A 26,976-nucleotide genomic window follows, 5' to 3' on the forward strand; every position below is an offset into this window, starting at 1 on the left:
TGTCGCGATACAGTGCGGGAAGAGTCTGGAAAATGCGCGCGGCGGAGCCTCTGACGCAATTTAGTCAGGACTAGTAACCGTCGTGTCCTCCGCTCGTGTGTGAGGTGAGGGCGCCGAGGTATGGGACGGCTCTGCAGCGTTATCAATCAGGGAAAGTGTGTATCGAGGAAAAAGATGGAGAATGCGACGGGTTTTTGTTTATTTGTTTTGGTTTTTTTTTCCCTTTCTATTCAGTTCAGTTGAATATTGTGGTTTTGGGCGATGTAAGGGTTAATGGGAGGATGAGCTGTGGTCATGAGAGGGTTAAAATGGGTCTTATCACCGTGTCCCCTCTAGAGTACATTGATAGGGAAGCTTTGCCCCATTTTGAGCCCCCAGAGTTGCGTCAAACCGCTAGTACTGGTCTGTGGCCGCTCCTTTTATTAGAGAGTTCATCAGACCGATGGGGGGTCCGGGTCCTGAGACCCCAAAAATCACTGAAACCCCCTCTTCTGAGAGAGGCGCACAGCAATAAAACTTATATTACTGAATCCGTACCCGCGGTGCGATTGTGATGGGGGGTCTCGGGACCCAGACAATCACCCAGGGCAATGAAATATGAAAAAAAAACATTGCGAAGGTCAAATTACCCTATAATAAAAGATCGGGCCGCCTCAGACTAGTCAATTTTCTAAATATCAGCAGGGGTCCGTAATGCCCCCCTAAAAGGACCCGACTTTCCATCAAAAGTTAGATATGACTCAGGTCCCTTTTGATGTAAAAGTGTAAAATCCCGCACGTGATCGCAAGATCTCGTGCTTCCAACTAAAGCTTTGATACGTCCTTTACCGAGCGAATTCCCGGAAATGCGGACCTAACTTTTTGCTAGAAAGTTGGGTTCTTTGTGGGATAGGTTGGAGGTATTATGGGCGCTTACGAGCAATGACCTTAATTGATGTTAATGGTCACCAATCTGGGGCTGCTCATTGTTTTCTTAGGCTAGGTTCACATTTCCGTTAAAATGTATCAGTCACGATCCGCTGCTCTGGTAAACAGCGGAATCCGTTAAGCGGATTCCGTTGTGTCCCATAGACTTGTATTAGTGGTGGATTGCGACTGATGACCTTGCGTTGCGTCTGCTGCGTCGCGGTCTGACGTTTTTTGGCTGACCGCTGGGCGGGAGCAACGCAGAATGTAATGTTTTTCTGGCCGTCAAAATTGACGCACCGCGCAGGAATCCGTTGCAATCCATCAAGCTTGCAATGGATGTCTAAGGTGCTGGATTCCGTCGTAATCCGTCTTACGACTGAATCCAGCGCTGGATTCCGTCATGCTCTACTGAGCATGCCCAGCATGTTTGTCACACCCACTGGGCTGTCCCAAACACAAACTGATCATGACTGATCCGTCAAAAAACGGACGCACAGCGGATGTAACGGACACGACGGATCAGTTTTTTCACAGGATTCCTGTGAAAGGAATCCTGTAAAAAACACATCCGTTGCATCAGTTGACATCTTGAAAACGACTGATCCGTTGCTGACGGACCTGACGGATTTAAAACAACTGAAGTGTGAACTTAGCCTTAAAGTGTTAGCCTTAAAAAGGGCAGCCCCCGGGTTGGTGATAATTCTGCTGTCAGCGACTGACGGCAGAAACTACAAAGCTAGCGCCACTCTCCGATATTAAGCCTTGTGCGCACACTGCGTTTTTGGTACAGTTTGTTGCCCATATCTGTCTGTCTATTCTTATGCCAGCAAAGCCAAATTTAAGAAGTGCTGTGCACACATTGCTTTTAAGAAGCATGTCAATTGGTGAATTGTTGGCACGTTTTTTTTTTTTTCCTGCGTTTTTTTTTTTTTAGCCCTTCCATCCAATGATTTCACTAAAAAAATGCATGGCTCAAAAACACATGCGGTTTTTGGTGCATTTGTCTGCAGTTTTTGGTGCAGAAACTTTGTGCAACAAAAAACTCCGCGTGCGCACCCAACCTTAGGCTACATGCGCACGCTGCAGTTTTTTCTGCACACAAACTGCAACCAAAACTGCACCTTGTAAGAGAGAGCCTGGAATTGTAAAAAAAAAAAATAAAAACCCCGCTTGTCATGGAGGTGTGTTTTGATGCATTTTCGATGCATTTTTTTTGTGCCAAAAATGCACCAAATTGACAGCATGCGTTTTTGATGCGTTTTTTGTGACAAATGTTGACAAAAACACTAGAAGAATGAACATGCTGTTTCTTTTTTTCTCACAAAGTTTTGTCAAAGAAAACGCTGACAAACTGCAAGGTGCACATAGCAAATCTGACTTCTCATAGACTTTGCTGGGAAGTCAAATGTCAGAAAGTTAGGCGGGGATTGGCAGGCATCCATGCACACCCTGTGCCCATATGATGTATATTTACATTATATAGTTGCAAAAGGGTGCATGAACTCTTATATAACAGCATATTTGAATGTCGGACCGGCCAAGGGTCTATTGACCTGAACTCGTTGACCTCATTTCTGACTATGAGACTGTCACGTTTGGGTCAGACGTACCACTGTGAGCCTTGAATACAGACACTTACATAATGAATAGGCCAATCATTAGCTTGAACGGGAGGGAGCTGCCAATCAGAAATTAAACTGCGAAGAGCGGAGTGTGGACGGTACGTTGGAAATGTGGTGTGACGCGTACGATATAGATGTATGTATATTTTTGGATGTGCGGTCCATTTTATTGAATTTTTTTCTTTTCTACAGTTATGCCATATATATGTATGTGTGTACTGGTGTTCCTGACCAGACAGTAATGTAAGACATTGTTATGGAAATCTGATTTCATGACAGCAAAATATCACAACACATTTTTTGGATTGCTTTTTCAGGGCGCCAGAGTCTGTATCTGTGGGACGTGAGGTTGGAGAATTCAGAGCGTCTTCTTTCTTCAGGTATTATATTAAAGGGAATAGGAGTGTTTCCAAACTAAACATAATCTGATTATGATTTGGTTTCTGGCATGTTTATTTTATTTCATTATATTTTATTTATCATATTGTGCTTAAAGGAGTTGTCTTCACCTATTTAAAAAGAAAAATTTGTCCAACATGGTGTAAACTAAAAAGCATGCTCACCTACTGATGCACTGACTGGATAGCACACCAGTCTCCAAGCTTCGTTTTCCAGCAGAGATGTGATATTCCTGTGGACAGTAATTGGCTGTAGTCGTCACATGATCATACTGTCAAGGTTGGGAATTTAGGGAAAACCGCAAATTGGGTTTTTCAGGGTCACAGAGACTGAGTTCAAATCGATCTGCGCAGATGTATGTATGAGGAACAATAACCACACAGAGACGTGTCTCTATTTGGTAGAAGCTCAATGGTCTTCTGATCCGTATATTATAAAATACACACAGTTATTCAGTTCAACATTGTCCCTGATTGGTTAGAGATAACCAGCAATGTTCATATAGTACATCATCAGCCTGTTTCTGGCTTCCTAATACCAGTTTGAACCAGCTACTGAATACTTCTTTGTTAACACGTTGCTGAGCAAGAACGAGGAGTTAGGCTATGTGCCCACGGGAGCTTGTTTCTGCGGATTTTGCCGCGGAAAACCTGTGGATTTTTCTGGATTTTCCAGATAAATCCGCAGGTTTTAGCATGTACTGTCACTCCCCGTGTTATCCTATGGGACATGGGGAGTACTGTGTCCACGCTGCGGAAAGTGCGGCTGCCGAACATGCTGCGGATGTCCGCATCCGCACGTATAATTGCATGTCAATTATTCATGCGGAATTACCTGCGGATGTCCCGGCCCTCCGCTATGGAGATAGAGGCCGGGACGTCCGCAGGTAATTCGCATGAATGTCCGCATGTTTCCCGCAGCTATTCCGCTGGACTCTCGCAACTAAAAATAGCTGCGGACGCCGGTGAGCAGCTGCGGGAAACATGCGTTCATACCTGCGGATACATCCGCAGGTACGAGCGCCCGTGGGCACATAGCCTTATCCTCCCACATCTCACATCCCATATCTCACATGGTGAGAACTAACTGATTACAGATTCTCTTAGTATATTCTAAATACCTCTTTGTTCATTGTTCATTTTAGCTTGATTATCTAGTTAATAATAATAATCTTTATTTCTATAGCGCCAACATATTCCGCAGCGCTTTACAATTCAGGAGGATCATATACAAACAAGTAACAGTTATAGAAAATGCAATATTTAGAGTGGGGATAAAAAGACAACCCTGTTCGTGAAAGCTTACAATCTACAATGAGATGGGTGGGCAAGGTACCAGTGCTTATTTACAATGACAATCCAGCCATCTCAAGGAAATGGGGGATAGATAATGGTTTCCTGGACCAGTTGGCCAGAACCTTGTGATGCATTTGGGTGCCATGGAGTTTGACATGGAGGTATGTTGTGAGAAGTTGTAGAGGGACTGTGTGAATTGAATCTGATTAGGGAGTGTGATAGGCCGCCTTAAAAAGATGCGTCTTTAGGGTGCGTCTGAAGCTGAGTACCTTGTGATTTGTCCTATCTTCTTGGGGTAGAGCGTTCCAGAGGGTTGGTGCAGCTCGGAAGAAGACTTGGATCCGGGAGTGGGAGGTTCGAATTAGTGTGGATGTTAGTCGAAAGTCGTTTGCAGAGCGTAGAGAACGGGTGGGGTGACAGAGAGGAGGGAGGAGATGTAGGGGGATGCCGCACTGTGGAGAGCTTTGTGGTTATAGACAGAGAGGAGGGAGGAGATGTAGGGGGGTGCCGCACTGTGGAGAGCTTTGTGGATGATAGACAGAGAGGAGGGTGGACATGTAGGGGGGTGCCGCACTGTGGAGAGCTTTGTGGTGATAGAGAGGAGGGTGGAGATGTAGGGGGTGCCGCACTGTGGAGAGCTTTGTGGATGATAGACAGAGAGGAGGATGGAGATGTAGGAAGGTGCTGTACTGTGGAGAGCTTTGTGGGTGATAGACAGAGAGGAGGATGGAGATGTAGGGGGGTGCCGCACTGTGGAGAGCTTTGTGGATGATAGACAGAGAGGAGGATGGAGATGTAGGGGGGTGCCGCACTGTGGAGAGCTTTGTGGATGATAGACAGAGAGGAGGGTGGACATGTAGGGGGGTGCCGCACTGTGGAGAGCTTTGTGGTGATAGAGAGGAGGGTGGAGATGTAGGGGGTGCCGCACTGTGGAGAGCTTTGTGGATGATAGACAGAGAGGAGGATGGAGATGTAGGAAGGTGCTGCACTGTGGAGAGCTTTGTGGGTGAGAACAAGCAGTTTGAATTGTATCCTATGATATATGGGCAGCCAGTGCAATGACTGGCACAGAGCAGAGGCATCCGAGTAGCGGTTAGCCAGATAGGTGACCCTGGCTGCTGCATTAAGGATGGACTGTAGAGGAGAGAGTCTAGTTAGGAGGAGACCAATTAATCGAGAGTTACAGTAGTCAATGCGAGAGTGGATCAGGGTCACGGTGAGGGTTTTTGTCGTTTCCATTGTGAGAAAGGGGCGGCAAGAGGTGTTCTTGAGGTGCAAGCGGCAGGAGCAGGCAAGAGACTGTATGTGGGAGGTGAAGGAGAGATCAGTGTCAAGTATAACACCCAGACAGCGGGCCTGCGGCCTAGGACTTATCGTTGTGCCACACACAGAGAGGGAGATGTCAGGTTTAGGAAGGTTGGAAGACGGAGGAAAAAGAAGTTCAGTTTTGGAAAGGTTAAGTTTCAGATAGAGAGCAGACATGACATTGCAAACTGCAGTCAGGCAGTCACTGGTGTTCTGTAGTACAGCGGGGGTGAGCTCAGGGGATGAGGTGTATAGCTGTGTGTCATCAGCATAAAGATGGTACTGAAAGCCAAATCTGCTGATGGTCTGTCCAATTGCGGCAGTGTAGAGGGAGAAAAGAAGAGGGCCGAGGACTGAACCTTGAGGGACCCCAACAGTGAGAGGAAGAGGAGAAGATGTGGAGCCAGCAAATGATACACTGAATGAGCGGCCAGAAAGATAGGAAGACAACCAGGAGAGCACAGTGTCCTTTAGGCCGATACTTAACACATTCCTGATCACACATTTTAAAGTTATAATGGCGTCTATGCGATTGTCATACAGACATACAGCTAATTATGCAGCGACATCTATACTTTGATTTCATACACACACAGATAATCTTATTACATCGGGACAAACGGCCCATAGCCCAGCAGGCCTACCCTCACAATACAACTGGAACAATATGTATGGAAGCTGTCCCAGCCAGGAGATGAAGCACAGTGGTGGCTGGAAATCTAGGCAGTTGTAGAAAAGGAATAGCAGGACAGCAGTAAGTGATTGCATATTGTTTTTATTGTTTACACTATGCTGGGCTATTTAAAAACAAAAAAACAGCTCGCTATGGCTGTATTTGGGTCGATTTTGTTTTCCATGGAAAATAATTTTTCTAAGGCGCTTCAGTGAAGGAAGCAGGAAACCATATGTGTTTGCTGCAGCCATCAGTATGCTTGAAACTTAAAAAATACACTTAAAGGGATGATCCTATCTCAATATGTAAGTAGATGTTATAATAATATCAAATACCTCCAATTAGAAATGTAGTATAGTTCTCCTGATTCGCTGTCGCTTATCTCATGTGCAGTCATTGCAGGACCTTAAGTATCCACTGGCAACAAAATATCTCACTATATATGTGATCATAACCATGGATACCAAAGGTCCTGCAATGCCCTGCACATGAAATAAGCGACAGATAAGCACATTTGTAATTGGAGGTATTTGATTATTATTATTAATCTTATTATTATTATTATTACTACTACTTATCGGATAGGATCTTGGAGATGAGAATATCCCTTTAAAGAAAAATTCAGCTCCTCCTACACCCACCTACTGGAACTAAGCTACTCCGTTTAGCTTAGTGTCACATAGAAAGCATTCACAAGTTTGAGGCCCAGATCTGTCTTTTCCTATGGTATTTTCTTCATTTTACTAATCTTTTTGCCTTCTAGATAGGGAAATAGAGTGGTGTGTCCACTCGGTAATCCTGACATAAGTCAGAGAGAACATTTTGTCAGTAGTCAGACCTTACCCTGTCTCTTGTCTGGATGGCAGGACCTTTTCTTGATGCAGCTGGCAATCATGAACTTGGGTAGATGTTTCTTGCATTTTGTCTCCTATCCTCCCTACTAAAGTTTAGTGTGTTGCATGAAGATGAATACTGAAACCACGACCAAGTTACTCCAAGACAGGAAAGACTAAACCACTCCCTACCTCTTGTCCCCCCCCCTTACATCCCTATGCATTCTGCTGGCTCACACGCCTCTGTCCTGTTTGAACTTGACACTCTCCATGCCGCGGTATTTTCACTATTGCTCTTGTAGTTTGGTTACATTTTCTGCATGTCCTTCGCTAGGGTCTCCCGTAACTCCTGTTCCTCTGCTTCCAGTACCATTAGTGCAAACCATGGCATTTCTGTTGTCCTTCCTGGATGCGGGATTCTAATTTAGGCCTCAGCCTTTTTCTGTCCAGCTGACCTTCCCTCTCTACTTTATTTGTACCCAGAGAGAAACACATGCCGGTCCAGCCCTGCTGATCACCCATTTCTTTGTCGCTCCATTGGGAGACCCAGACAATTGGGTGTATAGCTTCTGCCTCCGGAGGCCACACAAAGTATTACACTTTAAAAAGTGTAACCCCTCCCCTCTGCCTATACACCCCCCCCCCCGAGAATCACGGGCTCCTCAGTTTTATGCTTTGTGTGGAAGGAGGCACACATCCACTCATGCATTCTCATATTAGTTATGTCGGTTGGAAGAAAAGAGGGCCCCCACGGGGCCCCCGGCATGTTCCCTTCTCACCCCACTACGTCAGCGGTGTTGTTAAGGTTGAAGTACCCATTGCGGGTACAAAGGCTGGAGCCACATGCCGTCTCCTTCACCATCCCTTAGCGGCTCTGGGAGAAGTGGGATCCTAAGCGGTCATCCATTTACTGGGACCGTGCTCCCTCCGCAGCCCCTGTGGGAACCTGCCGGACCGGAGCCTATTCAACCTCAGGGACCGGGCCCTGCAACTCAGAGGTACTCTGTGTCCCCATTGGGGACTGTGCAGGGAGCGCACCTTCTTCCCGGAAACCGCGGCAGCTGCTGAATTGAGAAAGCCGGTGGACCTCCGCGCCGACCGTGCCTGCTTGTCGGGCGCGGTCTCAAATTTAGTTCCCGGCTTCATCGCGGCCTAGTCGCAAAAATCCCGCCCGCGGGCCAGCTTGTCAGGGGTAAGGGCGGGATTACCGACCTGACGTCGGATGTGAGGGCTGGAGCATCCTGCATGTTTCCTCCCCCCTCACTGATCACTGTGGGGACCCCAGATTCCCGCACTTTCCTGGCGCCGCCCACGGCTCCACTCCTCTCCTGAGAGCTTCGGCAGCCTTTTTTTTTTTTTTTGGCATTCTGCCGGTGGAGGATTCTCAGTGAACAGCTCTGCAGCTCCGGGGGACCTAAGGCAGGGAATCTGGAGGACACACTCCGCTTGTTAGTGGTCGGTAAGCCACACCGGTCACCCGGTGCTGGTCCCCCTAGGGTGCCGGAATAGATACGTGTATATATATATATATATATATATATATATATATATATATATATATAATCTGTTCGGTCGGGCTGTATACCCCTTTTTTCCCATATACCCTCAGTGATCACTCTCCTAGGAGACAACAGCATGTCGTCCACAAGGAGCAAAGCTGTTAAGGCACAGGGTTTTTTTGCGGCCTGTACCTCTTGTGGGGCTATGTTACCTGCGGGTTCCACCTACCCTCACTGTGAGCAATGCTCGACCCCTGTTTCGCTTGCTCAGCCGGAGCCTCGGTCACTAGTGGGCCCCTCGGCTCATGTAGACCCCCCTGCTCCCCCTGTCCAGGCGGCAGGGACAGAGTTCACCTCTTTTGCTGAGAAACTCTCTGAGTCACTTTCACAATCCATGGCTCAGTCTATGGACAAATGGTCTGCCAAGCTGCTAGAAGCCTTGCAGTCCAGACCGGTCCCTTCCCAGGCCCCGGCCCCTGTTGGCTCGTCGCCTCCAGGCCCCTCTCGGTCCGCGCCGCAGCGCGCTCCCAGGTTGGCCCCTAGGTCTCAGGTGGAGGACTCCTGCCCGGACCACAGTCCTAGGCCGGCTAAGCGGGCTCGCTGGGAATCTTCCCCGACTTCTTCACGCTGCTCGGGTTCCCAGCTTGAGGACTCTCTGGAGGACGAGGCGGACGTCGTAGCTCAGGGTTCTGACCCTGACGTCGCCCTTAACCTTGATACACCTGAAGGGGACGCCTTAGTGAATGATCTCATCTCGTCCATCAACCAGGTGTTGGATCTCTCTCCCCCGCCTCCTACTGTAGAGGAGTCGGCGTCTCAGCAGGAGAAACACCAGTTTCGGTTCCCCAAACGTACACGCAGTGTGTTTTTCGATCACTCTAACTTCAGAGACGCTGTCCAGAAGCCCAGAGCGGTCCCGGACAAGCGCTTTACTAAGCGCCTCACTGACACGCGTTACCCCTTCCCATCTGAAGTCGTTAAGGGTTGGGCTCACTGTCCCAAGGTGGATCCTCCAGTCTCAAGATTGGCGGCTAGATCCGTGGTATCGGTTGCAGATGGCTCATCGCTAAAGGATGCCACTGACAGGCAGATAGAGCTCCTGGTGAAGTCCATCTATGAGGCCACGGGCGCGTCTTTTGCCCCGGCCTTTGCAGCCGTGTGGGCACTCCAAGCTATCTCGGCTTGTCTGGCTGAGATTAATGCTGTCACATGTAATTCTGCTATGCAAGCTGCGTCTTTGACCTCTCAGGCGTCAGCCTTTTCATCCTACGCCATGAACGCAGTCCTGGACTCTGCTAGCCGTACAGCTGTAGCATCCGCTAACTCTGTGGCAGTCCGCAGGGCCATGTGGCTGCGCGAATGGAAGGCAGACTCGGCCTCCAAGAGGTTCTTAACCGGTTTGCCGTTTTCTGGCGACCGTTTGTTTGGCGAACGATTGGATGAGATTATTAAGGAATCCAAGGGAAAGGATTCCTCCTTACCCCAGTCCAAACCTAAGAGACCTCAGCAACGAAAAATACAATCGAGGTTTCGGTCCTTTCGTCCCTCCGCCAAGCCCCAATCTTCTTCGTCCAGCAGGCCGGAGAAAGGCCAGAGGAACTCCTATGCGTGGCGGTCCAAGTCACGCCCCCAAAAGGCTGCAGGAGGCACTGCCTCCAAGACGGCCTCCTCATGACTCTCGGCCTCATCTAGCCACATCCTCGGTCGGTGGCAGGCTCTCCCGCTTTGGAGACGCCTGGTGGCCACATGTTCAAGACCGATGGGTAAGAGACATTCTGTCTCACGGTTACAGGATAGAGTTCAGCTCTCGTCCTGCGGCTCGTTTCTTCAGAACCTCTCCGCCCCCCGCTCAGGCCGACGCACTTTTTCAGGCAGTGGACACTCTGAAGACAGAAGGAGTTGTGATCCCCGTTCCCCTTCAGGAACGTGGTCGCGGCTTTTACTCCAACTTGTTCGTGGTGCCAAAAAAGGACGGATCATTCCGTCCCGTTCTGGACCTCAAGCTACTCAACAGACATGTGAGAACCAGACGGTTTTGGATGGAATCTCTCCGCTCGGTCATCGCCTCGATGTCACAAGGAGACTTTCTAGCATCGATCGACATCAAGGATGCTTATCTCCACGTGCCGATCGCACCCGAACATCAACGTTTCTTGCGTTTCGCCATCGGGGACGAACACCTTCAGTTCGTGGCATTGCCTTTTCGGCCTGGCGACAGCCCCACGGGTTTTCACCAAAGTCATGGCATCCGTCGTGGCGGTCCTGCACTCTCAGGGCCACTCGGTGATCCCCTACTTAGACGATCTCCTAGTCAGGGCCCCTTCCCGGGTGGCGTGTCAACAAAGCCTTACCGTCGCTCTGGCGACTCTCCAGCAGTTCGGGTGGATCATCAACTTCCCGAAATCCAAGTTGACACCGACCCAATCACTGACTTACCTCGGGATGGAGTTTCATACACAGCCAGCGGTAGTCAAGCTACCGCGGGACAAACAGCTTTCTCTTCAGGCAGGGGTGCAATCACTTCTTCGGTGTCAGTCACACCCCTTAAGGCGCCTCATGCACTTCCTGGGGAAGATGGTGGCAGCCATGGAGGCAGTGCCGTTCGCGCAATTCCATCTACGGCCACTCCAATGGGACATTCTCCGCAAATGGGACAGGAGGTCGGCTTCCCTCGACAGGAACGTCTCTCTTTCCCTTGCAACCAAGACGTCACTTCAGTGGTGGCTCCTTCCCAATTCTCTATCGCAGGGAAAATCCTTCCTACCCCCAACCTGGGCTGTGGTCACCACGGACGCGAGCCTGTCAGGGTGGGGAGCGGTTTTTCTCCACCACAGGGCTCAGGGAACCTGGACTCCGACAGAGTCATCCCTTCAGATCAATATTCTGGAGATAAGGGCAGTGTATCTAGCCCTATTGGCTTTCCATCGGTGGCTGGAGGGCAGGCAGATCCGTATCCAGTCGGACAACGCCACTGCCGTCGCATACATCAACCACCAAGGCGGCACTCGCAGTCGTCAAGCCTTCCACGAAGTCCGGCGGATTCTGCAGTGGGTGGAAGCCACAGCCTCCACCATCTCCGCAGTTCACATCCCGGGCGTAGAAAACTGGGAAGCAGATTTTCTCAGTCGCCAGGACATGGATGCGGGAGAATGGTCTCTGCACCCAGAAGTGTTTTGAGAGATCTGTCGCCGCTGGGGAACGCCGAACGTCGATCTCATGGCGTCACGGCACAACAACAAAGTCCCGGCATTCATGGCACGGTCTCAGGATCACAGAGCTCTGGCGGCGGACGTGTTAGTTCAGGATTGGTCGCAGTTTCGACTGCCTTATGTGTTTCCTCCTCTGGTGATGCTGCCCAGAGTGTTACGCAAGATCAGGTCCGACTGCCGTCGCGCCATTCTCATCGCTCCAGACTGGCCGAGGCGGTCGTGGTACCCGGATCTGTGGCATCTCACGGTGGGTCAACCGTGGGCACTTCCAGACCGCCCAGACTTGCTGTCACAAGGCCCGTTTTTCCATCTGAATTCTGTCGCCCTCAACCTGACTGTGTGGCCATTGAGTCCAGGCTCCTAGCGTCTTCGGGGTTATCTCAGGATGTCATTGCCACCATGAGACAGGCCAGGAAGCCAACGTCCGCCAAGATCTATTACAGGTCTTGGCGAATCTTCTTATCCTGGTGCTCTGATAACTGTTTTCCTCCATGGCCGTTTGCCTTACCCACTTTTCTTTCATTCCTTCAATCCGAATGGACAAGGGTTTGTCACTCGGCTCTCTCAAGGGCCAAGTATCGGCGCTCTCCGTATTTTTTCAAAAGCGCCTAGCCAGGCTTCCGCAGGTCCACACGTTCCTGCAGGGAGTTTGCCACATAGTCCCACCTTACAAGCGCCCGCTGGAACCCTGGGATCTTAACAGGGTGCTATCGGCTCTTCAGAAACCACCTTTCGAGCCGCTGCGGGATGTCTCTCTATCACGTCTTTCGCAGAAGGTGGCCTTTCTAGTGGCAGTTACATCACTCCGGAGAGTGTCTGAGCTTGCAGCGCTGTCATGCAAAGCCCCCTTCCTGGTGTTTCACCAGGATAAGGTGGTTCTGCGTCCGGTCCCGGAATTTCTCCCTAAGGTGGTATCCCCTTTTCATCTCAATCAGGATATCTCCTTGCCTTCATTTTGCCCTAATCCAATTCACCAATGTGAAAAGGATTTGCACTCTTTGGATCTGGTGAGAGCACTCCGGTTCTACGTGTCTCGCACGGCGCCCCTGCGTCGTTCAGATGCGCTCTTTGTCCTTGTCGCTGGCCAGCGTAAGGGTTCGCAGGCTTCCAAGTCAACCTTGGCTCGGTGGATCAAGGAACCGATTCTCGAAGCCTACCGTTCTTCTGGGCTTCCGCTTCCTTCAGGGCTGAAAGCCCATTCTACCAGAGCCATGGGTGCGTCCTGGGCTTTGCGGCACCAGGCTACGGCTCAGCAGGTGTGTCAGGCAGCTACGTGGTCTAGTCTGCACACTTTCACAAAACACTATCAAGTGCATACCTATGCTTCGGCAGATGCCAGTCTAGGTAGGCGAGTCCTTCAGGCAGCGGTTGCCCACCTGTAAGAGGGGGCCGTTTTCGGCTCTTTTTATTGAGGTATTTTTTTACCCACCCAGGGACTGCTCTTGGACGTCCCAATTGTCTGGGTCTCCCAATGGAGCGACAAAGAAGAAGGGAATTTTGTTTACTTACCGTAAATTCCTTTTCTTCTACCTCCTATTGGGAGACCCAGCACCCGCCCCTGTTCCCTTCGGGCTGGTTGTTCTTTTGTGTACACATGTTGTTCATGTTGAATTGTTCTTTTGGTTCATGGTTTTCAGTTCTCCGAACATCCTTCGGATTGAATTTACCCTAGACCAATTTATAAGTTTTCTCCTTCCTGCTTTTGCACCAAAACTGAGGAGCCCGTGATTCACGGGAGGGTGTATAGGCAGAGGGGAGGGGTTACACTTTTTAAAGTGTAATACTTTGTGTGGCCTCCGGAGGCAGAAGCTATACACCCAATTGTCTGGGTCTCCCAATAGGAGCTAGAAGAAAAGGAATTTACGGTAAGTAAACAAAATTCCCTTGTTTGCTGCTGCTTCATGTAAGCGCAAATTCCCTTCTGGGGCAACCAGTTACGACCAGCGCTGCTTGCATTTGCCTGTCTCTTCCTTTGGCATTGGAGCCCCTTGCGTGGCCTTTTACTCTGTCCCAATCAGTTGCTGTACTGGCCAAGGGGTCCCAGATTTTGGTCACCGTACTAGAGTGTCTGCTTATGTCCTCTAGTGCCCCATGTATTCTGACTACTACCCAGATTGCATCAGACCCACCAGCTTAGCTGTACCAACATAGCAGGTTGTGTCAGCAGTAGAGATGAGCAAACCTGAAAAGTTAAGTTTGGTGTTCGTACCAAACACGGATTTTACTAAAACAACAGTGTTCGAATTTGGGTAGTTTAGGTTTTCTGACCACTCGAGTGACCATAGTTGTGTGCATGCACACTTGGTGCTCAGCGTAGTGTGAGCTCACAGTGTTTGAATGGCTCGCACTGTGGGTAACAACAGTGTTATCGGATGTAGTATGCACCAGAAAAAAAGGTAAACCCTGCCCCCGGAAGTGAACTGTTTATGGTTGGCTGCAAGTTGACGTAGACCCGAATTGACCAATTAGTGACTTCCATTGGGGCTCAGGTAAAGTACAAGTCCCAAACCGAACTTTATCTAAAGTCAGGCTGAAACCGCCAAAGCGAACTTCTCAGTCCATCAGTCTCCTTTCCAGTTCTTTAACTCTCCCTTTCTGGTGTACCATGCCCACCAAGGGTGTTCATGAAAGCCCCCCCCCCCCCCTCCTCCCCGCTCCATTGTCAAGCGGTCACTGGTTTGATAACTGGAATCTTCCAGTATTTGCCTCCGCCGCTCTCTTCTTACAGTCCATTATCAGATTGTGGCGACGGTTCCAGCTGTCTTGCTTGGAGGGAGGTCTTCCACTGACACTGGATGGTAAATCTCTGGAAGAATCGCTAAACCCTACTTTCCACCAATGTCCTAGAGCTTAAAGCAGGGGTGGGGAACCTCCGGCCCGCGGGCCGCATGCGGCCCGCCATGACCTTTTATGTGGCCCCCGGGCAGATTCCCGGGGGAGGCAGTGCTGGTGCTGTCACTGCGGTTTGCTGCCGCCGGCCCTTTAAATCCACACATTGCTGTTTGTGCTGCAATGTGTTCTCCCGTCGGCCAGTGCCAATTGTGGGCGGGTCCACAGCAGCCTCACAACTTCTAGCCTTGTGTATCCGCCCCCTGCCCTCCGGAGATCAGTGCCTGCCTTCTCCTTCTGATGCAGTGTCCGGCTCCTGCACTCCGGTGATGTGAGTGCAATGCTGCTGTGAGTCCAGCGCCGACCCTCTGCTGCTATGTGCCCTGCCCAATGCTTTGTGCCTCCCCACACCAGTTCTGTAAACCCTCTCCCCCAGAGTTGCATGAAACTCTCAGCGCAGTGTGGCCCCCAATGTCGTGTGTGCACCCCTCCCCCAGTCCTGTGTGCAGCCCATCACCCAGTAGTCCTGTTTGCACCCCGCCAATCCTGTGTGCACCCCTCCACCAGTCCTGTGTGCAGCCCCCCAATGTCCTGTGTGCACCCCCACACAATCCTATGTGCAGCCCATCACCCAGTCCTGTGTGCACCCCCCAGTCCTGTGTGCACCCCCCAGTCCTGTGTGCACCCCCCCAGTCCTGTGTGCACCCCCCCAGTCCTGTGTGCACCCCCCCAGTCCTGTGTGCACCCCCCCAGTCCTGTGTGCACCCCCCCAGTCCTGTGTGCACCCCCCCAGTCCTGTGTGCACCCCCCCAGTCCTGTGTGCACCCCCCAGTCCTGTGTGCACCCCCCCAGTCCTGTGTGCACCCCCCCAGTCCTGTGTGCACCCCCTCAGTCCTGTGTGCACCCCCCCAGTCCTGTGTGCACCCCCCCAGTCCTGTGTGCACCCCCCCAGTCCTGTGTGCACCCCCCCAGTCCTGTGTGCACCCCCCCAGTCCTGTGTGCACCCCCCAGTCCTGTGTGCACCCCCCAGTCCTGTGTGCACCCCCCCAGTCCTGTGTGCACCCCCCCAGTCCTGTGTGCACCCCCCCAGTCCTGTGTGCACCCCCCCAGTCCTGTGTGCACCCCCCCAGTCCTGTGTGCACCCCCCCAGTCCTGTGTGCACCCCCCCAGTCCTGTGTGCACCCCCCCAGTCCTGTGTGCAGCCCCCCCCAGTCCTGTGTGCAGCCCCCCCCAGTCCTGTGTGCAGCCCCCCCCAGTCCTGTGTGCAGCCCCCCCCAGTCCTGTGTGCAGCCCCCCCCAGTCCTGTGTGCAGCCCCCCCCAGTCCTGTGTGCAGCCCCCCCCAGTCCTGTGTGCAGCCCCCCCCAGTCCTGTGTGCAGCCCCCCCCAGTCCTGTGTGCAGCCCCCCCCAGTCCTGTGTGCAGCCCCCCCCAGTCCTGTGTGCAGCCCCCCCCAGTCCTGTGTGCAGCCCCCCCCAGTCCTGTGTGCAGCCCCCCCCAGTCCTGTGTGCAGCCCCCCCCAGTCCTGTGTGCAGCCCCCCCCAGTCCTGTGTGCAGCCCCCCCCAGTGATGTCTGTGCCTCCCCCCCCAGTGATGTCTGTGCCTCCCCCCCAGTGATGTCTGTGCCTCCCCCCCCAGTGATGTCTGTGCCTCCCCCCCCAGTGATGTCTGTGCCTCCCCCCCCAGTGATGTCTGTGCCTCCCCTCCAGTGATGTCTGTGCCTCCCCTCCAGTGATTTCTGTGCCTCCCCTCCAGTGGTGTCTGTGCCTCCAGCCCCTCCAGTGGTGTCTGTGCCTCCAGCCCCTCCAGTGGTGTCTGTGCCTCCAGCCCCTCCAGTGGTGTCTGTGCCTCCAGCCCCTCCAGTGGTGTCTGTGCCTCCAGCCCCTCCAGTGGTGTCTGTGCCCCCAGCCCCTCCAGTGGTGTCTGTGCCCCCAGCCCCGCGTGTGGTGTCTGTGCCCCCAGCCCCGCGTGTGGTGTCTGTGCCCCCAGCCCCGCGTGTGGTGTCTGTGCCCCCAGCCCCGCGTGTGGTGTCTGTGCCCCCAGCCCCATGCCCCCAGTTAATTAATTGCTTCACCCAATATAGCAGGGTCATTTAAACATTGATAATTTTGTGCGGCCCCCGAAGGTTGGTAGAAATTTCCAAATGGCCCCCGACAGAAAAAAGGTTCCCCACCCCTGGCTTAAAGCCATTCGTCTGTCACTTCTCCATTGACAGGGCCAGATGTCGGGTTTCCCTGTCCATGTACAGTTTGACAACGCTATACCATGGCATATATCAACTATCAGGACAAAACCCGAAGTTGGCTAGCCAAGGCAGACATTTCAAGGAATCTTGCTTGGGCAGAAGGAAGATTTCTATCAATCTCAGCAGTCCACATTCCTGGAGTGGTCAGCTGGGCCTCTGACTTCCTAAGGCGCAAAAGACTCAACGCGTCAAAGCGTTCCTTTCACATGTTGATCTTTGACCAAATCTGCCTACATTGGGGCATTCCAGACGTCAATCTGATGGAATACCACAAAGTCCCTCATTTTGTGTCCAGGTTTCACGACCATGTATTGATTGACTCCAACATTCTGCCAATTCCATGGTCTACTGCGGCTACTTAAGTGGCTCAAGAAGATTAAATTGAAAGGGGTTCCTATTATCGTCATGGTTCTTGAGTGGCCCAGAAGATCCTGGTACGTACAGGTAGTCAACCTCTTTGTAGACCTCCCATAGAGGCTTCCTGATCTTTCGCATCTGCTTTCCAGGGTCCCTTCTTCCATCCGAATTAATGGTCGTTCTCTTTAACAGAATGGCTGTAGAAGCTGCAGTTTTGAAAGCTTAAGACTTCTACGTTAAGGTCGTTCAGACCGTGATTAAGTCACGGTAGCCCTCCTTGTCAGGTATCTATCATCTTACTTGGAAGCCTTTTTTTGTTGGTGTGTGAATACAACTATGTTGCTCTTATGTTCATCTCTCTCTCTCTCTCTCTCCCTCGGCTCGCCTCTTCTTGCAGTCTAATTTTTTAGTCCCATAAGAGCCAGGTTTCTGCCTTCTTTAGCATTTTCAGAAGGACCTGGCTTGCTGGCCTGAAATAAGGACTTTCCTTCAGGATGCAGCATACTTGATACCTCTGTACCAGCCTCCCTTTGAACTCATGGGATATCAACCTGCTAAAATGATAGGGCTCTCCTTTTGAGCCTATATGAGACATCTCCCCGCCTCGACTCTCCTGAAAAGTGGCCTTCCTAGTAGAGATCACTTCCATCAGTCAAGTCTTCGAGTAACCTCTTTTCTTCCTAGGGTGACTTCCTCCTTCCACCTTTATTGAGAAAATTGTTCTGCATTAATTCTGTCTTTCTCCCTCTCATCCTATCCAGCGATCCTTAAAGAATTTGGACTTGATCAGAGTCGTGTGTCACTACTTATCGATGACATCCTATTTTTTTAAATATTCAGACTCCCTGTATGTTATTTGAAACTCTGCGAAATCAGTGGTACTAATCCAATATTTACTTAACATAAACATTTTATTTTATTTTCTCATAGACACATGTAAAAAACACACATAATAAATACATAAAAATCAATCAAGCAAGAAGTACACAGTATATTATATGGGTTCGCATGAGGACAGGACCCAAAGTAACCTGGTTACATGCAAGGTTTATACACATATAGTGGAGGTGCAATATCAGCTAGTATGGACTAATTGTTCTTTATATACTTCCATGCACTAATATCAGCAGTGAGTTGATCCAGAAAAAGTGTCCGACGCACGTTTCACCTCTTCATCACGTTCCCTCGGGACGTTTGGAGTCGCATAGACGGACAGTTAACACTGGTTAGTACTACATGCAAATGTATAGATAGCACTTAAGTTTCATTATGTATAATTATACACTCATGTTGATGGTTGCAATTTACAAGGGCATTCATTAATATAGGAATGTGCACACTTTTTCTGGATAAACTCACTGCTGATATTAGTGCATGGAAGTATTTAAAGAACAATTAGTCCATACTAGCTGATATTGCACCTCCACTATATGTGTATAAACCTTGCATGTAACCAGGTTACTTTGGGTCCTGTCCTCATGCGAACCCATATACTGTGTACTTCTTGCTTGATTGATTTTTATGTATTTATTATGTGTGTTTTTTCCATGTGTCTATGAGAAAATAAAATGTTTATTTTAAGTAAATATTGTATTAGTACCACTGATTTCGCAGCGTTTCATGTATAGATGGGTGGTTTTCCATTGTGTAGTTTACAGAGGTCCTGTTTAGTGACTTATAAATCCTTGTATGTTATTCCATAACGACATCATAGAGGTATCATCACTGCTGATGCTACTATTGCCCGTTGGATTTGTTCTGCTATTCTGGAAGTATATTGGCAAATGAAATACTGCTCCTAGTTGGGGATATGACTCACTCTACTTGAGAAATTGGGACTTCATGGGCCATTTGCCATCAGGCTTCTGTTCTTCAGCTGTTACCTGGTCATCCATCCACACCTTCCCCAAATTTTACAGAATTCATACCTTTGCGTCAGTTATAGGTAGAAAGGTGCTGCAAGTTGAGCAGTTGCTCAGGTGACGCCTTGAAGGAATTGCCTTACCATCCTTTTACCTTTTTTTTTTTTTTTTTTTTCTTTTTTTTTTTTTTCCCACCATATGTGTTTTTACAACTCATTTGAACTGCTTTGGGACATGGTTTCCCGTGTTCCCCAAAGAAATGCCCAAGAAGGAGGAATTTTGGTACTTATTGTAAAATGGCTTTCTTGCAGCTGTCTGGAGACACAGAACCCACACGCTTTTTTTGTCTTGTTGGGCACATGTTTGTGGTTATTCTCTGTTGGGGTTTCTTTACCTTCTTTTGCTTCTACTATTGGTTTCTCAGTGAGTAACAGTAGGTGGGTGTAGACTGCTGAGGAGTAGCCGACTGTTTTTCTTTGAGTGTATTTCTTAGGCCGGGGCCACACGGGGACTACTGAGATCCTCGCATTACACTTGGCTCATGCTGGCAGCACAGCTGGAGCTGGGTGTCATTGCGACTGAGGTCCGATTGTGCAATCGGACCACAGCTGTGGGGGGCGGGCTGGCATGGAGGAGGGGCGGGCCGGCGCTGAGAAGGGGAGGGGGGAAGCAGGGATTTATCTCCCTCCTCCATTTATGGCTATCGCCATTCTCGCTCTGCACTCGCATTACACCGGTGTAATGTGAGCGCAGTGCGATTTTTCTCTCGCCCCGTAGACTTGCATGGGTGCGAGAGCAACAGGATCGCATTGCACTCGCAGCATGCTGCGACTGTTTTCTCGGTCCGATTAGGGCTGAGAAAATAATTGCTCGTGGGTGCTTACACATAGGCTAATATTGGTCTGAGTGGAATGTGATATTTTATCACATTCCACTCGCTCCGATTTTCATGCCGTGTGTCCTAGTGTCAGCAGCAATACACCCTTGGTTTCCTCTGTTCCCCAAATAAAACTATGAGAAAGTGAATTTATTACCTTTTTATAGTACTGAAAACAAAATGCTTGTGTCTTACAGAAGTCATTATCACCAATGTCTGGTTATTCAAGAAGGAAGGTTGCAAGCCATTCTGTTGCTGAGCCAGCAGTGCACAAGCCAAAAAAAGCGGATGAATTAAAGAAAGGGGAGCAGTGTGCTGAAAAATGCCTTCATTGTGAAATTCAACATTATCCTCAAGATCACAAGTGTGCTTTACAAAATATCAAGATATCAAACGTTTGCTCCTTGTCTAAAGTTAGCTTCCACGATAATTCGTCTGTGGCATCCGCTGTCAAGGAGGGTGATTTGGACCCTGCATCATGTCCAAATGACTTAAAATTAAGTGAATCAGATGTGAATTACATACATTTGGAGTCTCATTCTGAATCTGAACTCTCAAATAAACCTGATTGCAACATTAGGGAAGTGGGAGCATGGCGGTCTGAAAACGTAAGCACGGTTAATCATAAAGACAACAATCTGAAAGAATCAATAGTTACCGACTTGACAGAAGAAGGTGGCATATCTAATGAACCGAAACGATCTGTCACTCCAAAGGTTTCTTCTCCAGTGTCCAAATTTTCATCCATCAAGACCAGATCTACTGCAAATTCCAAACAGACAGGAATAGAAACACGTACCAGAAATTCTGATGCACAGAGGGGGTCTAAGTCTTCAGTCGGTCACAGTATTGAACCATCTGACAACAAATCAAGGCCCAACTCAGAAGAAAATAGAGAAAAGAAGTCATTTGACAAAAAGTTCTGTTGTGTTCTCAGCTGGACAGCCAGTATTTATGGACAACCCCTCGAATGCTCATGTGCATCAGAAAAAAATCAGGGTGGCGTAACACAGTCTTCTACTTCAGTAAAACAACTCGGTCTACATGTAGAATCTTGCAGAGATTACGTCTTAATAAGAGATCTTGATAACACTAGTACTGTCCAAAAAGAAACCTCGCCCCCACAGCTCAGCACACAAGGTCAGCATAAGCTACCTCACAAAAAAAGACAAGAGTCAAATGGTAAATCTCAGGCGCATAACCAAAACAAAGAGACAAGACAAACTTACTCTTTGAGGAAACTATCTGCAGTAGGACAAAGAAAATCACAGACTCTTGAGTTATCCGAAGGAGAAAATAGTAATTCATTTATACAAACATCTGGTGAAGGTAGACATAAATTGCCGGACAGGGAAGAAAAAGCAGCGCTAGCTCATACAACAAGAAATATGTCGGATTTTAAACAGGGCCAAAAGACCCTAAATGACAATAAGAAAAAATCAGTTCAGTCCGAACAAAGTGTGTGCGCGAGGAACGAGGGAGGAAGTCCTTATGTACATTCAAAAAGTAGCTCTTCCATCCATTACCAAAATACAGGACCAGAAGCCAACACTGAACCACAAAGCTTGCCCTTTAATCGAGAAGATCTGTCAAACTGGACAGACCGAGAGTCAGAAACGTTAACGCATTTAGCATTAGACAAGCGCGATATAAATCCAGATCCTTCTTCAGAAGGTAATGCAGTAATAAATCAGGGCTGTAGTAATGAAGGTGGTGACAAGCCTCTTAACAATATAGAGAATCTGATGAAACAGTTTGATCAGGAGTACAAGAGTTTTCTCTACAACTATGAGAGAAGCTATAGGACTAACAGTGCAATACCCTCAGATGATGAGACAAATGACAAAGCGACAGAAAAAATACAAAGTAATACACGCAGCACAGAATTTTGTTGCATGTTAGGGTGGTCAGCTCAAATTTCTGGAGAACCCCCAAAATGCTCGTGTGCAACATTTGAAATAAAAGACAAGTTGCCCTTAATTGATGATACCAAGACTGGTGGTACAAGATCGGCCGATCAGTCATCAAGTCCACCAGCAAAATCTGAGGGTAACATTTGTGAAAACTCTGTGGAGCACATAGAAACAAATTGGAAATCGAAAGAGTGCATTACTGGAGACAGATCAGCAGTAGGGAAAAGTAAATCCCAGACAAATAATACAGAAGGAAACTGTGAATTGGCGTTAGATTTGAAGAATTCACCTACACATGATGAGCAAAATGTGCCCAAGAAGTCTTTGGACAGAACACCACAGTTTCGAGAGAGTAAAGATAGATCGCCGAAAGCAGAGCTATCTGACGAAACGTTAGAAGTTGACAATAACCAACATTGTAGAAGAAATAAAACATTGGATTCATCGTTCATGGATAGTTTACAGGTTCTCCCTGGCAAGGAAGACCAAATACTGTCTTCAGAAAAGTCAACAATTTGCACACCTACCAGTGAAAAAAGATCAATTGTTTCTGGGCATATATCCACTCAGGTTCTTCCAGCCAAATCCAATTGTTCTGATACTTCTGAAAACATTTCATCTGAGAAAGCACCAGAAATAATTTCGTCTCCACAGGACGTTACGAAGGATCCATTACTATTAGACAATGACTTTGTTGCACAAGGTATTTGTAATTTGGATGTTCACATCCAAGAAGCAAAAGGAGCTAAACTAATCAGTACTTGCCAAACTACGCAGAAAGATATCACAATTCCGCACATGTTGACCAGTACGTCAGGTGCTACTTTTGATACTAGAGAAACATTCTCGGATGTACAAACTGAAAACAAAAATTCCCAATTGAGAAAGTTAGATGCTGTTCAAGGACTCTCAAAAACTGAATGCACCTTAGGAAACCAGATTAGTTCACCCATTGTGGTAGAACAAAACATTAACGACTTTAGTGTGCTACCACAAGTACAAGAATTAACGGGGGAAATGCCACCAAAGATTGTCTCTCAATGTAAACGTGATTCATTCGGCAGGTTCAAGAAAAAAACTAGGAGCAATCCTAGTGAGACGACCAAAACGCCGACCACATCGAGCAAAGAGTCACACAATCTTGGACTAGATGAGCAGAATATTTCTTCTGCGGAAAGCTCTGAACTACCTCCATCGCCACAGTGCAGACCAAAATGCTGCTTTATTAGTGACAACAGTAAACCAGGAGAATGCCAGGAGGCAAAAAATAAACACAATGTAAAGACTCCTAAAGAAAACGAAGATGAAGTCGTAAAATCTTCACAAAACATACTTTTTTACGAAGAAAGTTCTGAAATTTCTCCTAAAAAGACACATTCGGAAAAGTCTAACGCAGATCTACAGACAAAGATAGTTTCTCACATTGGTCACTTAGATTCCCGACTAGAAACCGAAAAACTTGACGACTCTATAGTTAAATACAGTAATGATGAGATCACGCCTGCCACGCAAGAAACTAAATGCAGTGATGATGATGAGAAATTAGGAAACAAAGACAAGTTAGATCATATAGGTAATCTACACGAAAGGAAGAGAAAAGCAAATATCCCTGGATCAGAAAGCGGCTCTGGAAAAAGGAGCAAATCTGCACAATCCGAGCAGAACGCTCCGTCTGCAGAAATGAAACCAGTAGAAATGGCAGCTTTACCAACATGTGATGATGCGGTGAAGACTCCGGATGCTTCATCTACACCGACAAGTCAACCGAGCCTTCAAGAAAAAGTAAACCTCAAGCAGTGCGTCGTTAAACTTTACAGATTACCTTTTCCTTTAGATGGAAAGCTCCCAATGAATAATCCTAGCGAAATAAGTAAGAACTGCAACGTCGACAGTAAAGATGACAGTGAGCAAATAAAGGAGTAACTTAAAAGAAACGACAGTATCTTCAGCTCAAACATCCAAGACAAGAATGGAGCAAGGAATAGATATTTTGAACAGCGTTATCTTTGGTAGTGGACATCATGTTTCACCCCGTGTTAGATTTAGAGCTATAGAGGCTATTACATTGTGTTTCAAGACTTTTTAGTTTCACAGTTTTTTGTTTTTTTTAGTCTACAAACCATGCTGTCTATGTCAAGATGCGAAAATTTGCCTTTCTTACCGGTGGCTGCTCCGGCACTGCCTCTGCTCCGTACCCCAGGGTTTTTTTTGTTGACGAGCCGTAGTCATGAGGTCACTGCTGCCACCATGCTAACAAAGACTGGGGCGACGGTGGAGGGACATTACAGGAGCGGCAAAGGGGTAAATAAGGCTAACTTTCTTATTTTTACACAAAGCATGCATGTAAACATAAACAGGTTTTTCAGGTCAATTTTTTTTTTTTTTTCTTTTTATTCCTTAATGTACATGGTTTAGAAGTATAGTGAAAGCAAAGGAGGGGTTATTCAACCACATTCATTTTTTTTTTTTTTATTTAAGAAGTTAACAGTATAAAATATCCCATCACCCTGTACCCACCCGCCCATAACTCTTCACTGGTCACCTTCCGAAGTTGAAAACGATTGTGGGCGCACGATCCGGAGGAGCAAAACGTTACACAATTGCACATACCGATTTGCACAGCTTGAAAATCCAGTCACAAGAAGAGGGAATTAAAAGTTCTCCAGAATCTGGAATCCTACAAAATGCTTCAGAAGTAAAGGCCCAAACAATTTTTTCTTCCGTTTTGGTCTGTTTCCACGATATGGGCACAGTTTGAGGGGTTTTTTATTGCCGCCTAGAAACTCTTGCGAATTTATGGAACCGGGAGACCGTTTATCTTCCTCGTTGCGATTCACGGCGGCACAACTTTACTGAACTTTTTGTCACTTTCTGGTTGCATGGTCTAGAGTTTGTCCAGAAGGTCCTTGTTTTCCTGCTGTAGTATAAAGACTCTTTTTATGGTTTTTTGAAACTGTCATCGCTTGTATGGACAGATACTGGATATCTTGTGCCAAAAGCATAATTGAATACCAACTGAGATTATCTAGTTGTTTTTTTTTAGGATACGTTTTTAAGACTTTTTTTTCCATTTTAAACTTTGCATTGTTTGTTGCATTTTAACTGTTTTATTTCCACTTTTACCATTGAATCTTAACTTCTGAGCAACTTTTTTCCTACTTGTACAAGGACTATTAATCACCTGACTGTTTGTCAGGATTAAACTCCGCATATTTGACGAGTAACATTGTAGCATAGAGGTAGTTGGGCTCCAGAGGTGAAAATCTCACATGAATGGTTTCACAAGTTAAAAAAATATTTAGAAAATCAGACTGCCTTCACAGGGGCTGCAGTAGTTTTGCCCCCTCAATACACTAGCATTATCGGGTTCAGAATATCAGTGCCCTACCGTTTACTCCACGGCACCTCGCATCAATGGTGCACATGCCCTCAGCTGTTTCTACCTTTTCACTATGCCCAAGTGTGTTGTCGACTGTAATATGAAGGGAAGATGAAGATGAATTGCAGCTGTGACATTATTAAAGGGAATCTGTCACCAGATTTGGGCCTTCAAAACTAAAACTAGCACCTTAACCAGCGCCTGCACGTTATCCTCTGACCTTCAAAAATATATTTATAAAGTCTACAGCCCAAAATGTAAATTGACCAGTCCAATGGGCGTCCTAATCTGCGCCTCCTGTCCCTCCTTTCACCGTCCTCTTGAGCTGATTGATGTGGATGACGCCTCGGATGCTATCCATGTAGGCGGGCAAAATCTCTCGACTGCGCAAACATATTCCCGGCTCAGGTAGGCGCACTTTGCTCTGCCCTATTGCGGGCAAATGCTGAAAACATAGGTGTGCCTGTGCGAACTGGCGAGTTCTCTCTGCAAGCGCGTGATTTTGCCCGGCAATGTCACCCGCTTCATCTACATCGATGGGCAAAACCTCGTGCCTGCGCAGTAAACTTGCCGGTTCGCACTGTATGTTTTCGGTGCTACCCACAACAGGCGGAGCGAAGTGCGCCTGCACAAGATGGGAATATGGAGATTTTGTCCGTCTACGTGGATGGCGTCATCCACATCAGCTCAGGAGGAAGGCGAAAGGTTGGACAGGAGGCGCAGATGAGGACACCCATCGGACCGGACAATTTACATACCGGGCGGGAGATTTTATAAAGGTATTCTTGGGGGCTACAGGGAAGGGGTAACATGCACCATCATGGAATGCAGCACAGGCGCTGCTTAAGGTGCTAGTTTTAGTTTAGAAGGCTCATATCTGGTAACAGGTTTCCTTTAAGTAAGAAGCATCACCACCTGACAAGAGATAACAATAAAAGTAGCATCGACACACAGGGTCAAAGGAGGCCGAACACTACACGAGAGCGAATCAGAGTCCCCAAAAGGAAGCCCCCTAAGAGCAAGCGATTGAAAATTCCGCTGTGAGCATGTCCTGGTAATTTCACACAGGTTCTGATGTGGATTTCACATAATTCCTATTTATTCTGTCACCCATTCGTTCAAAATAAACTGCACAGATTTTTCAGCAACTGGTGAAAAATAAAAAAAAAATTTTGACCCAGATGTTGCTCGGAAGCCGCAACTAATTCATTGAATTGCTGTCAGTGCAAGATGCGAATAACTGCAGAGACTCAAGGGTCCGTCTCGGATTTAAGAACAGAAAAACTAATTGTGAAAACGTCCCCTTTCGCGTTCAGGACGCGCCCGGACAGTTTGTTTAAATGTTTTACTTTCCTGTGATTTATATTGTAATTATTAAATAATTGATCACAAAATTAATTCTGTGTATTTTTTTGGGGAGTTGATCTGAGATCCTGAAGGATTTGCTTCCTGTGGGGAACGCGACGGGAATTACACCTGCATGAGTATTACCACTATGGGCAGATGTGACCGATCTACAGGATGTACCATGAAGGCTAGGTTCACATTTCCATTGTTTTGCATCAGTCACATGCGTTGCTTGACGCTTGTGACTGATGCGTTGTACAACGGATGACAAGTATTGGAAGAGAAAGTGGATTTCGTTCTAAAACGAGAGAGAGAACGATCAACTGATCGCTCTCATTAGCCGGCCGGCGGGTGATTAGCTGATCGCTCTCATTAGCCGGCCGGCGGGTGATCAGCTGATCGCTCTCATTAGCCGGGTGATCAGCT

At 48.0% G+C, this 26,976-nt stretch overlaps 1 protein-coding gene across 3 annotated transcripts; it reads left to right on the forward strand.

Annotated features, from left to right (window-relative positions):
- On the forward strand, positions 1 to 26,601 carry LOC142250983 (uncharacterized). Of its 3 annotated transcripts, none has more exons than XM_075323440.1 (3): positions 1 to 118; positions 2,849 to 2,911; positions 20,109 to 26,601. In XM_075323440.1, the coding sequence occupies exon 3, from the start codon at positions 20,124 to 20,126 to the stop codon at positions 23,745 to 23,747; it is 3,624 nt and encodes a 1,207-aa protein (XP_075179555.1). In that variant the 5' UTR covers positions 1 to 118; positions 2,849 to 2,911; positions 20,109 to 20,123; the 3' UTR covers positions 23,748 to 26,601. The 3 variants fall into 3 exon arrangements, with proteins under 3 accessions (XP_075179555.1, XP_075179554.1, XP_075179556.1); XM_075323439.1 differs by having other exon boundaries at positions 1 to 104; XM_075323441.1 differs by lacking the exon at positions 1 to 118 and adding an exon at positions 2,318 to 2,629.
- Positions 26,602 to 26,976: the final 375 nt, after the last annotated feature.

The sequence above is a fragment of the Anomaloglossus baeobatrachus genome, chromosome 9 (assembly GCF_048569485.1).
Source record: "Anomaloglossus baeobatrachus isolate aAnoBae1 chromosome 9, aAnoBae1.hap1, whole genome shotgun sequence".
In the NCBI taxonomy this organism is placed as follows: Eukaryota; Metazoa; Chordata; class Amphibia; order Anura; family Aromobatidae; genus Anomaloglossus; species Anomaloglossus baeobatrachus.